Genomic DNA, 10779 nt, shown 5'->3' with positions numbered 1-10779 from the left:
CCTGTCTAGCGCACGTCTCCATAGCCACGTCACCGAAAGAATGGCGTACCAGTCCTTCCAGCAGGAATTTGCCCAAATTCCCGCAATAACGAGAGCTTATACGACGTCGTGTGTACTCACGACGCTAGCCGTGGTGAGAAATTCGAGCCCATTTCCCTCTTCGAGCCGAAAACGACTAACGCAACGTTTCTAAAGCAACTAGACATCGTGACGCCGTTTCAACTCTACTTCAATCCCACTCTAATATTCAAACGCTATGAGGCGAGACAAAGCTAGCGAGATAGAACCGATCCTAATAATTTTTGTCAGGTTTGGAGGCTTGTTACTAATTTTCTCTTTTTTGGTCCAATCGGATTCAACTTCTTCTTCAATATGATATTCACGTGAGGAGATGTTTCCTTCTAGCAAATGTGGCTAAATCTCGCCTCCGGTCCCAGTTATCGATATTGCCGAATGCTCGAAGAGGGCTCCTTTCGAGGACGAACAGCCGACTTCTTTTTCATGTTTTTCTTTGGAGGACTCATATTGACAGTAATTTGATATTCCTTCGTTCTATTTAGTGACTCTATTTCTCTTTTCTCTCTTTCTAAGGCAGTTGGTCTCTTTGTCGATATAGTCTTCCTTGGACAGGCGTTTACTATAATGCTTGTGTACGTTTGGAGTCGACGCAATCCGTACGTTCGTATGAGCTTTTTTGGATTTTTCACATTTCAAGCGCCCTATCTTCCCTGGGTTTTGCTTGGCTTTTCTCTTCTCCTTGGAAACTCCATCACCGTTGACGTACTAGGTATAAGAGATGAAGAGGATGGGTGTAGATGTTGTTTGATTAATATTTAATTAAGGAATTGTCGTTGGCCATACGTATTATTTTTTGGAAGACGTTTTTCCTACTCGGCAAGGAGGCCTTAGATTGCTGCGAACGCCCCAATTCTTGTAAATTTGCTTTGATCTATTATGCGTACTCAAGAAAATTTCACTATTCATATAGAAAAACGTTGTTGGATCCCGTTGAAAATGACGAGGACGTAGGGGCGGACGTGAATGAAGACGAACGACCAGGCGGATTCCTTTGGGGTAATAATAATGCTGGACAAGGTCAAGCGGCTCAAGCCGATGAAAACGAAAACGATAACTGAGATGATCACGTTTCGTCTATCCGTAATTACTACTAGCTCATTTTCCAATGCGGCGCGACTGAACGTGTGAGTGCTAATTAAACAAGGGGTTTGGTTCAATAAAAATTTATTCACTCTGCGTCTCTACAGTACATAGATATATGGGGGAGAGGCAGCACCCCATACGCATACTTGACCGAGGCAACTAAAACATCACACATCATGAACGGCTAGAGTCTTTGTTCGTCAGCCTGTCGATGAGATCCTGAAGTGGGGCAAGCTCGCGTTTTTCAATCAGACCGAATTCCTGTACGAAGTAGATGAAGTGCTTGAAGGACGTGTTGAGATGAGCCTCCTCGCCGAGACTGACAATGTGGGGAAAGTGCTGGTGATAAACGTGCGCGTAAACGCGAAATAGTCGCTTCAAAATCACTTTGGCGCTCTGAAGAAAGTCTTTCGGAAAACGAATACCTAAAAAGAAAAAGGTTCGGTTAGGTAAGATTTTTAATTAATTAAACAAAAAACGCTTATTATTCGTTTTCTTTCTTCTTACCGACTTTGGACGGAAACATCGTCTCGTCGTCGAGCTGTTCCTGCACCCAATTCATGAGGTAATCGACGTATTTGGGCGCCGAACATTTGATCGGCTTTTTCACCGTCTTTCCGTCGGCCCAATGATACTCGTATCTAAGAGGAGGAAGTCGCCATACAGTCGTCATCACAACCGGAAGAAAAGTTCGACTCCTCACTTGGGTCCGGCCGACATGACTGGGCAATTTTCCGGCGTACAAAACTCCGTTATCGTGCCGTAAAGCATATTGATCTGATTGAAAAAGTCGACGGCTAGAAGAAAAACCGAAAGGAGAGTAAATATAAATAGACCGCGCCCCCCTCTCTTTTGACGACGAAGGGCGCCCTCCTTTTTCTCACTATTGACTGCGATCCACTCGTTTAGGTCCTCGCCTTCTGGAAGCATGACGGCGAGACGAAGATTGCCGCTGCCCAGCGTCGCCGCGGCGTGTTTCATCAGATCGTACTGGTGCGTTCCTTCCGGAATGTTCTTTTTCGGCTTGAATGTCTTCGCCGATTTGGCGCTGCGACGCGAGGGAAACGGGACGGTTGGGAGCGGATTCGTTTTGTCGCGTTTTTTCGATCGCGAGACGATATGCGGACGGGGGGATTGGGCGGGGGAGACGACGGGTATACTTACAACCAAAAACTCATCGCTGACGGTTCACTCGCTGTTTCGAGGCGATCAGAGAGAGGATACCATGACAAGGGTCGATCGTCGTGGACTCGCGTAGAAGGGCGAGAACGCACGTTAAACTGTGGTCACGAGCGTCACGAGGATACGCAGGCGAGTCTACGCAGGCGCAGGATCGAAATGTCGGCTTCTAGCAATGACACGTTTCTTTTTACGTCTGAATCGGTCGGAGAAGGTCATCCCGGTGAGTTTAAGACGACATCTTAGGTGCCTATTCGCGACGTCTTGTTTTTTTTGGGAAAAATTTGAAGACAAGATGTGCGATCAGATTTCCGACGCCATATTGGACGAATGCCTTCGAAGCGATCCTCTCTCCAAAGTTGCGTGCGGTACGAAGCTACAAAGACATGCTACAGCACTAGTTTTTTGTCTCCGGACGCGAGTGGGAGGGGCAGTGACCGGCTATTTCACGTGGCTCTCGTTTTTCGACAGAAACGGCAACAAAAACGGGCATGATAATGGTACTCGGCGAAATAACGACGAAGGGAAACATCGACTATCAACGAATCGTTCGCGAAACGGTTAAAGAAATAGGCTTCGACGATTCAAGCAAAGGTCAAGCATGAATAAATTAATAATAATAAGCTAATTGGAATGTGACCGAGTGCAGGATTCGATTACAAGACGTGCAACGTTCTTGTTGCTATCGAACAGCAGAGTCCGGACATAGCACAAGGTGTCCACGAGGGTAGGATAGATGAAGATGTTGGAGCTGGAGATCAGGTTATCTTCTTTTGTTTTTCTGTGTACTTCTAATTGAGGGGTCTCAGGGGCTTATGTTTGGTTATGCTACTGATGAAAACGAGGACTACATGCCATTGACTATCATCTTGGCTCATAAGATGAACTATCGAATGAGCGAATTGCGTAGAAGTGGCAAGTTGAATTGGCTTCGTCCCGATTCAAAGACTCAGGTTATTCAATCAAGATAGAAGTTGGCCTATGTGACACGATTCACGTTAGGTCACAATTGAGTACAAGGCCGATAGCGGAGCTGTTGTTCCTATTCGAGTTCACACAATTGTAATTTCCGTGCAGCACTCGCCTGAGATTTCAACTGAACAAATGCAAAAGGACTTGAAAGAGCACGTGATAAAGGTGGAACACATCTAAAGCCAATGCAGATCGAATTGATTCTATGACTTGTGCACATATGTAGCCTGTGGTTCCTAGCAAGTATCTAGACGACAAGACTATATACCATTTACAGCCATCTGGCCGTTTTATCATCGGAGGCCCACAGGCATGCCAAATACGATACCAAATAGAGATATCAGACTCTGCTTCTTCTATTCAGGGAGATGCTGGATTGACTGGAAGGAAGATCATAGTTGACACATACGGTGGATGGGGAGCTCACGGTGGCGGAGCTTTCTCTGGAAAAGATCCGACAAAGGTGAAATATAAAGGATGGGATTGTAGCAGTAAGCACAGTGTATTGCAATTTTTATAGGTCGATCGTTCGGGAGCTTATGCTGCTCGCTGGGTGGCCAAATCACTGGTTGCTGCTAAGCTGTGCAGAAGAGTCCTTGTGCAGGTGAACGAGAAAAGTTCAGAGTATTTGGATGGAGTCAGTTGATGCCGGCAGGTTTCCTATGCAATTGGAATTGCTGAACCCCTCTCTATACATGTCAACTCTTACGGCACGGGCGATGACAAAACTTTGCTGAAGATCATTAAGAAGAACTTTGATTTGAGACCGGGAGCTATTATGAAGTATGGCGTAGAATGTTAATTAAGAACAGGGTCAAAACTTATTTTTCTATTAGATCTTTGAATTTGACAAAAGCGGTTTATAAAGAAACAGCGAAATACGGTCACTTTGGCAGAGATCAATTTATGTGGGAAACGCCAAAAAAGCTCAACGTTGACGTTTGATTTTTTGCCGAATATTTATTGTTCTGACGGCACCTTTCTATTACGTATGTGTGCATCCCTGTAGTCGGTGTGTCAGTGTACATTCACTTGGGTTACCGTGCGTTAGACAGAGATCTGGCTACTCTCAGAAAGATTCCTCTCGTCGTCATCTTGGGCTGCACCGGCGTCGGAAAGTCCAAGCTCGCCATTGAGTTGGCTCGTCGCTTCGACGGCGAAATAATAAGCGCCGATTCGATGCAGATCTACGCCGGTCTCGACGTCGTAACGAACAAAGTGACGCCGAGCGAACGTCGACAGTGTCGCCATCACTTCGTCGGCTCCGTGCCGCCGTTTCACGAGTACTCGGTCGTCGAATTTCGCGACGCCGCGCTCCCGCTCATCGATCGTCTGCGCGACGACGGAAAATTGCCGATCGTCGTCGGCGGAACGAACTATTACATCGAATCGCTGCTATGGAATATTTTGGTAGATTGCCGTAAGGAGGCTTCACGTGAGGAGGCCTCGGAGCAATTTGATTGGCTGACTCGACTTCCGGACGACGAAATTTACGCTAAATTGAAAGAAATCGATCCTGATCGAGCGGCGAGACTGCATCCGAACGACGTTCGACGAATTCGACGGAGTTTGGAAGTACACGCCCAGTGCGGTCGACCGCACAGCGACATTTTGGCCGAGCAGAGAAAGGAGGCGGGCGGCGGAGCGCAAGGCGGCGGAATGCGCTTTCCCGACGCAACCGTATTTTGGTTGCAGTGCGACTACAGCGTCCTTGATCCCAGATTGGACGCTCGGGTCGATGAGATGATACGCGGCGGCTTGAGAGACGAATTGCACTGGTTGCATAGGGAATCGGCGAATCAGCCGCTGGCGGAACGCACAAAGGGAATATTTCAAGCGATTGGGTACAAGGAATTTGTGCCGTATTTGACTTGCGTCGACGACGGGAGGGAGAGCGAGGCCATGTTCGAAGCGTGCGCGGAGAAATTGAAGAGTGCGACGAAGAGTTACGCTCGCAAGCAAACGACGTGGATACGCAATCGTTTCTTGAGGCGACGAGGCCAGGCGGCACCGGACGTTTTCGGATTGGATACGTCGAATGTCGGCGAGTGGGATCGCGTTGTTTTGAGTCGAGCGATCGATGTTTTAGTCGCGAAATCGTCGGGCGAAGATCCTCCCGTCGCCCCGCTCGATCGACTCGAAAACGCGCCCGAGACGTGGACGAAGCACGTGTGCGATATATGCGACGGACGCGTCGTGCACGGCGATCACGAATGGACGGTTCATCTCGCGTCGCGCGGGCACCAGCGACGGAAGAGACAGCGGGCAAAGAAGGCGGCGAGAGAATTCGCTCGCCAACAACAGGAACGAGACGCCTAGGAAGGAGCTTCGTTGCAAGAGACAAAAAGGGTCCAATCGACACAGCAAAAATTTTATCGTCAAAGAGGTAATAATAATTCTAGTACTACTACACAGCGTCTCGCAATCCTGTTCACTTCTTCTTTGTTGCTTGGGCGAGCTTGCGAAATGTGCGCGACTGACGGATAGCCTGAATGTCGTCGTCGTCGTCGTCGTCGTCGTCATCGTCGTCGTTGATCTGAGGACTCGGCGACTTCTCAACATTTTCCTGCTTCCCTCCCAACCACGGCGACGCTTCTTCGCTCACAGACGTATTTCTCGTTGTCCTGCGCAAATTACCGCTGCCACTTTCGCCTTTTGCAGGACTAGAAGTGCTGCTGCCGCTCGGCGCGTGAGTCGAAACAACGGACGCCGTCGATCTCACCACCGTGACAGTCGTCGTCGTTGTTGTCGTTGTCACGGCTGGCGGGCTGGTCGGAGCTGCAGCGGGGCCTTTCGCTTTCGTAGCAACCGTAAATGAGCCGACTCCCTGACTGGACGTCGGCGACTTGCAAATGATTTCCACCTCGCTCGTTCGTCTCGCCGGCGGTGCCTTCGCCTTCGGCGTCTCAGACTTCGTCACCGGCGGAACCTTACTTTCCGTCGGCGTCTCAGGCTTCGTCACCGGCGGTAGTTTACTTTCCGTCGGCGACGACATGAGAATCGTCGTCTGCTCGGTACCAATCGGCTTCATTTGAATGACGGCCTTGCGTAGGTGGCCGGCACCGGCGACGGGCGACGACGTCGTTTCGCCGGCGAGTTTCGACGGCCACGACGGTCCATCGGGGCTCTCCGTAGCCTTTTGAAGCAACTTAAATGTCCGACCTTGAATGATGCCGTCTCCTTCTTCGGATCCGTCTTCGCGCGACGGCGACAACGAGAGTCTGGTGGCGGCGGCGGCCAGACCAGGAAGTGCAATCCTATCTGGATCGGCTTCCGGGTCTTCTTGGACGGGTGGACGATACTCTCTGTGCGCTTTCATCTCATACTGGACTCTTGGCTGATTGCCACCTGCCATGTCTCGCGCTAATGTGAGCATCAGTGTTTGCCCAGCTAATGAGATTTCCTTTTCAGCTTCAGCTTGAGTCAATGCCATCGTATCCGAGCCGTTTATCTCCAAGATGTGATCGCCGACAACTATCTGCTGATCTTCCGCTTGACCTCCGGACAACACCTGCAGCATAGAGAAATCATAGAGTACTACCGTATTTTCAACCGTCCACTGTTTCTTAGATACGGATCTCGAGTTTCTTGACAAAAATGACGGCAGACAGAAGGAGGGAAAAAACCGACAAAGTTGGACGGTATGCCAACTATTTCGCCGATAGCGTCACACAGAAAACAATTCCGTACATTTCCACAGAGATGCTTCGTTAATTATTAGACGTCGTGGGCGCTCTAGCGTTGTGTGGTCCACGGTCGCTAGGCGTGCGAAGAAGAGCACAAACGTCGAGACGATACAAACGAGTGCACGCTGTTTGTATCGTACGCGTTTGTGCTCTCGCGTAGACGTGTGTGGGAGTACCTACGATACTGTGCTACTGTACGGTGGCGCGTTCGCTAGCGACGTCGTATCGTAGTTTTTCTACATTTTTCTCTAGTGTACGTTGCACGAATTCGCGTTGCATCTACCTGGGCGATTTGCAGCGGAGACTGAAAATCTTTTCCGCCGGCCATTGTGAATCCCCATGGGGGCCCGTTCATCAGAACAATGTCGAAGACGTAGTCCGTTGCCATGTTCTCTGGTCAAATGCGCTGGACGAAGTGCTGCACTGTGTGATGCGAAACAGGCAGTCGCGGAATGTGAAAAGGAGATATGATACTTACGCGGCGCACGCGCAAATACTTCCAATTAGCGTCGGACCAACATGGTAAAGATCTGGTCGAATCCCGACGATCCGACTTGCTAATCGTTCGTTTTCCCTCTCAGAGCGAAGGAACGGCAACAATTCGAACGCGGAAGTTCATGACGAACCGTCTACTTCAGCGAAAGCAGATGGTAAGCGTCGATCGCGTGCGCGTTGTCCTCGCGCCTCGTCCCCCCTCCTTCAAAAGCACCCCGCTCGAGACGAAACTCGCGCCATCGACGGCGCGGGACGTCGCTGACCTGCGGGGTCGTCCAAGAGAGGCAGATAAACGAACGTTCGGCTGGGTGGCGTGAAAGATTTAGGACCTCTTTCCTAATGTCCCGTGATTTTTCACCCAATCCCGAACGCTACACTCCATCCTTTTCCTCCCCCCTCCCCCCAGATCGTCGACATTCTCCATCCCGGCAAAGCGAACGTTCCCAAGACGGAGGTCCGCGAAAAATTGGGCAAGATGTACAAAACGGCGCCGGACAACGTCTTCTGCTTCGGATTCCGAACGGCATTTGGCGGCGGAAAGAGCAGCGGATTCGCTTTGATCTACGACAGCCTAGACGTAGCGAAAAAATTCGAGCCCAAGTATCGGCTCGTCAGAGTAAGAAAAATGTCCTGTCTTGAGAATCTCCCTACAAAGTACCTCACCGTTTCCTCTTATTGAGCTGTGGGGGTGTCTAGGGGAGTAGATTTTAAAATGGCTCTTCTTCCCTCTATACAGTAGTAGTATTTGGTTGCTGATTGGGGAAAGAGATGCTACACTGTGTGATCTTTATAGAGAGGATACATTGAGAAGACTAAGAAGTCTAGAAAGCAGAGGAAAGAAAAGAAGAATCGGCAGAAGAAAGTGCGCGGGACGAAGAAGGCCAAAGTTGGCGCAGGAAAGAAAAAGGTAGACCGGCTGAATTCGTTTACGATCATTCTTTCATTTTTTCCGGTGTTATTCTAGTGAGATCTTTGTGTGCGAGTGCAGTTGCAGTGGACTCTTTGTATATTGCTCACTGTATGGGGAAAGTAAAATAAAGGAAGATATCTGACGTGGTGGAGGTTATTGTGCTTATTAATTAATGAATTGCAGCTGGAAGAAACAACTACTAGAAGGGTAAGGCTGTATTCGTTTCACTATGCTGCTCTTCCCATCTATAGCCCATTCTCAATGCATGTGTTTTTTTTGCTTGAACAACGCGGACGAGACAAAGACAAGAAGACAAGAAAACGACAAGCCATGCAAACAGGACAGTCAGCAAACAGCAAGAGAGGAAGGCTTCTAGTTTCAAGCGCTTCCTATGGGGTGCTGGATCTAGCACGTGTCTTTTATCTGCTCCTGAAACCAATCAACGACCACGTTGGACAGCTCTGCGTTGCCGCCAACTGTAGTAGGTTTGTCTCCTGGCTTTCTGACGATTCTTCCCGTTCGGCGATGGCTAGGAGAGCCCATTTCCAAGACCAAGTCCAAGTTGGTGTACTCAGTAGCAGACCAAGTGATAGTCATCTGTTTTTGGACGTTCAGTGCTACTTCAACTCAAAATTCTATTTACTAACTTACCTCGTTAATTTTCCACCACCGACTAGTTTCAGCATTCCCGAAATGACGTCTGAAGTCCTGTCCCCAACAGAAGTTCTTTAGTCTAGTTGCCTGTTCGGCCCGGATAGGGTCGGCAGCGGCGGCATATGCATTGTACGCCGCAATGTATGCGTCACGCGATTCGTTGTATTCTTTCTCCTTAGCAAGCACGTCGTTTCTCGCCGCAACATAAGCTGGGCAAACTAGCAAGGAAGAAGAAGAAGATCTTAGTCATATTCCTACTGAAGTTCCTTCTGTGCGCACTTACGCGTATCAAGGTTGGCCTCGCAAGGGCAGCTATGTTGATAGGCTTTCAGACACGCATCCGTGGGGTTCTTCTCCAAATCATTACAATTGGCCTCGTCGCGACGTATTCGCGCCAACAGGACGGCCCGACGCTTACGACCAAGAAGACCGCCGAGGCCCTCGCCGATCTTTTTGCCGAGGTCGACGGTGCCTTCGCCGATCTTTTTGCCGACGTCAATGGTGCCTTCGCCGATCTTTTTGCCGACGTCAACGGTGCCTTCGCCGATCGTTTTTCCGACGTCAACGGTGCCTTCGCCGATCGTTTTTCCAAGGTCGACGGTGCCTTCGCCGATCGTTTTTCCAAGGTCGACGGTGCCTTCGCCGATCGTTTTTCCAAGGTCAACGGTGCCTTCGCCGATCGCTATGCCTACGTCTTCGCCGACGTCGACGGCACCTTCGCCGATCGTTGTGTGGAAGTCGACGATGCCCCCGCCGATCTTTTTGCCGAGGTCGACGGTGCCTTCGCCGATCGTTACGCCGAGGCCAACGGTGCCTTCGAAGAACGTACCGCCAAACGATGGGATGGACGAGGTAAAGAAGTTTTCTATGCCGTCAACGCCCGGTTTGAAAGCATCGGGAAGGCTGTCAGTGAAAAAAGTTTGCGTGTCGACAAGAAATTTGCTGAAATCGTCCAGGCAGTTGTAGGCGCGCTCTTCGCACTTCCGTTCGATGCACGGAACGCACTCATTCAGAATGTACTCGTCGACCTTTCTAGTGCACACAGTTTTCTCAGCTTCGTATGTTACGTAGGAGGCCTTGTACGCATCGATAGCCGCCCTATAGGTGGCATTAGTAGAGACGACCGTGTCTTCAAGAGGTTTGAGAGCAGCGTTTGCTTCGTTTTTCCAAGCGACATACGCGTTCAGCTCTGAAAGGTAGCGATTGTTGATAGTGTTCTGCACGCCGTAATCAGCTACCACTGGACAATTAAACAGAGACATTAGCGGTAAATGCACGATGGTCCAGTTTTCGTTACCGTTTCGCGTTGATTCTGGATAAACATAAGTGCCTTGTCCTTTGACAGAAAGAATTGAGGCACCAAAGAAGAGAAGCTTGATGAAGACGTTCATAGCGGGACTTTGTACGACTCCGGGCGGGTTTGAAGTTTGTCTCGTTTGAGGCAAGTATTATATAGGGCCCAAGTGTCAACCGATGAGACATCATGCCAGTATCACCCCAACGTCGGACTTTCCCATCTGGCTCTATCTGCTGGAAACTGGTTTTTATCGCACTAAATTTTTTATCTTGGGGAAGATCTAACGCGTCATAATGCGTCAAACGTTCGCTGGCTTAATTCCTTTTCAATGGAGAGCGTCAACTACCGCCTCTGCTTTGGCAGTCAGCTGAGGCGGGACAAGATGCCTTTTATCATTTGATGATTGCATGATTTTAAGGCTGTTG

At 49.5% G+C, this 10779-nt stretch overlaps 7 protein-coding genes across 7 annotated transcripts; 4 read left to right on the top strand and 3 right to left on the bottom strand.

The window, feature by feature from the left end:
• On the top strand, positions 1 to 1254 carry LOC136187285 (derlin-2-like). Its single transcript, XM_065974860.1, has 7 exons — positions 1 to 133; positions 196 to 261; positions 310 to 383; positions 438 to 531; positions 592 to 787; positions 843 to 933; positions 989 to 1254. Exons 1-7 carry the CDS (start codon positions 41 to 43, stop codon positions 1134 to 1136), a joined length of 762 nt encoding a protein of 253 aa, XP_065830932.1. The 5' UTR covers positions 1 to 40; the 3' UTR covers positions 1137 to 1254.
• On the bottom strand, positions 1226 to 2465 carry LOC136187286 (MOB kinase activator 1B-like). The gene is made up of 5 exons (XM_065974861.1): positions 2326 to 2465; positions 2046 to 2209; positions 1865 to 1958; positions 1669 to 1802; positions 1226 to 1586 (listed from the first exon to the last, which is right to left on the bottom strand). The coding sequence occupies exons 1-5, from the start codon at positions 2337 to 2339 to the stop codon at positions 1336 to 1338; spliced, it is 657 nt and encodes a 218-aa protein (XP_065830933.1). The 5' UTR covers positions 2340 to 2465; the 3' UTR covers positions 1226 to 1335.
• On the top strand, positions 2419 to 4370 carry LOC136187277 (S-adenosylmethionine synthase-like). Its single transcript, XM_065974850.1, has 11 exons — positions 2419 to 2563; positions 2631 to 2708; positions 2812 to 2934; positions 2990 to 3102; positions 3150 to 3293; positions 3343 to 3477; positions 3539 to 3622; positions 3677 to 3775; positions 3833 to 3916; positions 3968 to 4095; positions 4149 to 4370. Exons 1-11 carry the CDS (start codon positions 2500 to 2502, stop codon positions 4255 to 4257), a joined length of 1161 nt encoding a protein of 386 aa, XP_065830922.1. The 5' UTR covers positions 2419 to 2499; the 3' UTR covers positions 4258 to 4370.
• Positions 4371 to 6828, top strand: LOC136187281 (tRNA dimethylallyltransferase-like). Its single transcript, XM_065974856.1, has one exon. It carries the CDS (start codon positions 4492 to 4494, stop codon positions 5629 to 5631), a length of 1140 nt encoding a protein of 379 aa, XP_065830928.1. The 5' UTR covers positions 4371 to 4491; the 3' UTR covers positions 5632 to 6828.
• LOC136187280 (PDZ and LIM domain protein 7-like) lies at positions 5663 to 7481 on the bottom strand. The gene is made up of 2 exons (XM_065974855.1): positions 7282 to 7481; positions 5663 to 6823 (listed from the first exon to the last, which is right to left on the bottom strand). Exons 1-2 carry the CDS (start codon positions 7384 to 7386, stop codon positions 5744 to 5746), a joined length of 1185 nt encoding a protein of 394 aa, XP_065830927.1. The 5' UTR covers positions 7387 to 7481; the 3' UTR covers positions 5663 to 5743.
• LOC136187290 (small ribosomal subunit protein eS24-like) lies at positions 7274 to 8545 on the top strand. Its single transcript, XM_065974865.1, has 5 exons — positions 7274 to 7520; positions 7580 to 7648; positions 7900 to 8109; positions 8287 to 8400; positions 8458 to 8545. The coding sequence occupies exons 1-5, from the start codon at positions 7518 to 7520 to the stop codon at positions 8458 to 8460; spliced, it is 399 nt and encodes a 132-aa protein (XP_065830937.1). The 5' UTR covers positions 7274 to 7517; the 3' UTR covers positions 8461 to 8545.
• Positions 8546 to 8658: 113 nt separating this feature from the next.
• On the bottom strand, positions 8659 to 10748 carry LOC136187276 (uncharacterized). The gene is made up of 4 exons (XM_065974849.1): positions 10355 to 10748; positions 9341 to 10297; positions 9055 to 9275; positions 8659 to 9000 (listed from the first exon to the last, which is right to left on the bottom strand). The coding sequence occupies exons 1-4, from the start codon at positions 10446 to 10448 to the stop codon at positions 8809 to 8811; spliced, it is 1464 nt and encodes a 487-aa protein (XP_065830921.1). The 5' UTR covers positions 10449 to 10748; the 3' UTR covers positions 8659 to 8808.
• Between the last annotated feature and the right edge of the window lie 31 nt (positions 10749 to 10779).

This window comes from Oscarella lobularis, chromosome 5, assembly GCF_947507565.1.
Source record: "Oscarella lobularis chromosome 5, ooOscLobu1.1, whole genome shotgun sequence".
Classification (NCBI taxonomy): Eukaryota; Metazoa; Porifera; class Homoscleromorpha; order Homosclerophorida; family Oscarellidae; genus Oscarella; species Oscarella lobularis.
The sequence above is the reverse complement of the archived record's forward strand: the minus strand, read 5'-3'. Positions and strand labels throughout refer to the sequence as shown.

What these genes read in the sequence shown, in the direction of transcription:
- LOC136187285 (XM_065974860.1), top strand. Translation starts at nt 41, where the DNA reads ATGGCGTACCAGTCCTTCCAGCAGGAATTTGCCCAAATTCCCGCAATA. An exon ending in TTCTTCAATATGATATTCAC is followed by an intron (nt 384 to 437) that starts GTGAGGAGATGT and finishes CTCCGGTCCCAG; the next exon opens with TTATCGATATTGCCGAATGC. An exon ending in TTGGAGGACTCATATTGACA is followed by an intron (nt 532 to 591) that starts GTAATTTGATAT and finishes TCTCTTTCTAAG; the next exon opens with GCAGTTGGTCTCTTTGTCGA.
- LOC136187286 (XM_065974861.1), bottom strand. An exon ending in CGAGTGGATCGCAGTCAATA is followed by an intron (nt 1,959 to 2,045) that starts GTGAGAAAAAGG and finishes TTTTTCTTCTAG; the next exon opens with CCGTCGACTTTTTCAATCAG. An exon ending in GTCATGTCGGCCGGACCCAA is followed by an intron (nt 1,803 to 1,864) that starts GTGAGGAGTCGA and finishes TCCTCCTCTTAG; the next exon opens with ATACGAGTATCATTGGGCCG.
- LOC136187277 (XM_065974850.1), top strand. Translation starts at nt 2,500, where the DNA reads ATGTCGGCTTCTAGCAATGACACGTTTCTTTTTACGTCTGAATCGGTC. An exon ending in GTCCCGATTCAAAGACTCAG is followed by an intron (nt 3,294 to 3,342) that starts GTTATTCAATCA and finishes GATTCACGTTAG; the next exon opens with GTCACAATTGAGTACAAGGC. An exon ending in TTATCATCGGAGGCCCACAG is followed by an intron (nt 3,623 to 3,676) that starts GCATGCCAAATA and finishes TCTTCTATTCAG; the next exon opens with GGAGATGCTGGATTGACTGG.
- LOC136187281 (XM_065974856.1), top strand. Translation starts at nt 4,492, where the DNA reads ATGCAGATCTACGCCGGTCTCGACGTCGTAACGAACAAAGTGACGCCG.
- LOC136187280 (XM_065974855.1), bottom strand. Translation starts at nt 7,386, where the DNA reads ATGGCAACGGACTACGTCTTCGACATTGTTCTGATGAACGGGCCCCCA. An exon ending in CTCCGCTGCAAATCGCCCAG is followed by an intron (nt 6,824 to 7,281) that starts GTAGATGCAACG and finishes TCTATGCTGCAG; the next exon opens with GTGTTGTCCGGAGGTCAAGC.
- LOC136187290 (XM_065974865.1), top strand. An exon ending in TACTTCAGCGAAAGCAGATG is followed by an intron (nt 7,649 to 7,899) that starts GTAAGCGTCGAT and finishes CCCTCCCCCCAG; the next exon opens with ATCGTCGACATTCTCCATCC. An exon ending in CCAAGTATCGGCTCGTCAGA is followed by an intron (nt 8,110 to 8,286) that starts GTAAGAAAAATG and finishes TGATCTTTATAG; the next exon opens with AGAGGATACATTGAGAAGAC.
- LOC136187276 (XM_065974849.1), bottom strand. Translation starts at nt 10,448, where the DNA reads ATGAACGTCTTCATCAAGCTTCTCTTCTTTGGTGCCTCAATTCTTTCT. An exon ending in TCCAGAATCAACGCGAAACG is followed by an intron (nt 10,298 to 10,354) that starts GTAACGAAAACT and finishes TTAATTGTCCAG; the next exon opens with TGGTAGCTGATTACGGCGTG. An exon ending in CGAGGCCAACCTTGATACGC is followed by an intron (nt 9,276 to 9,340) that starts GTAAGTGCGCAC and finishes CTTCCTTGCTAG; the next exon opens with TTTGCCCAGCTTATGTTGCG.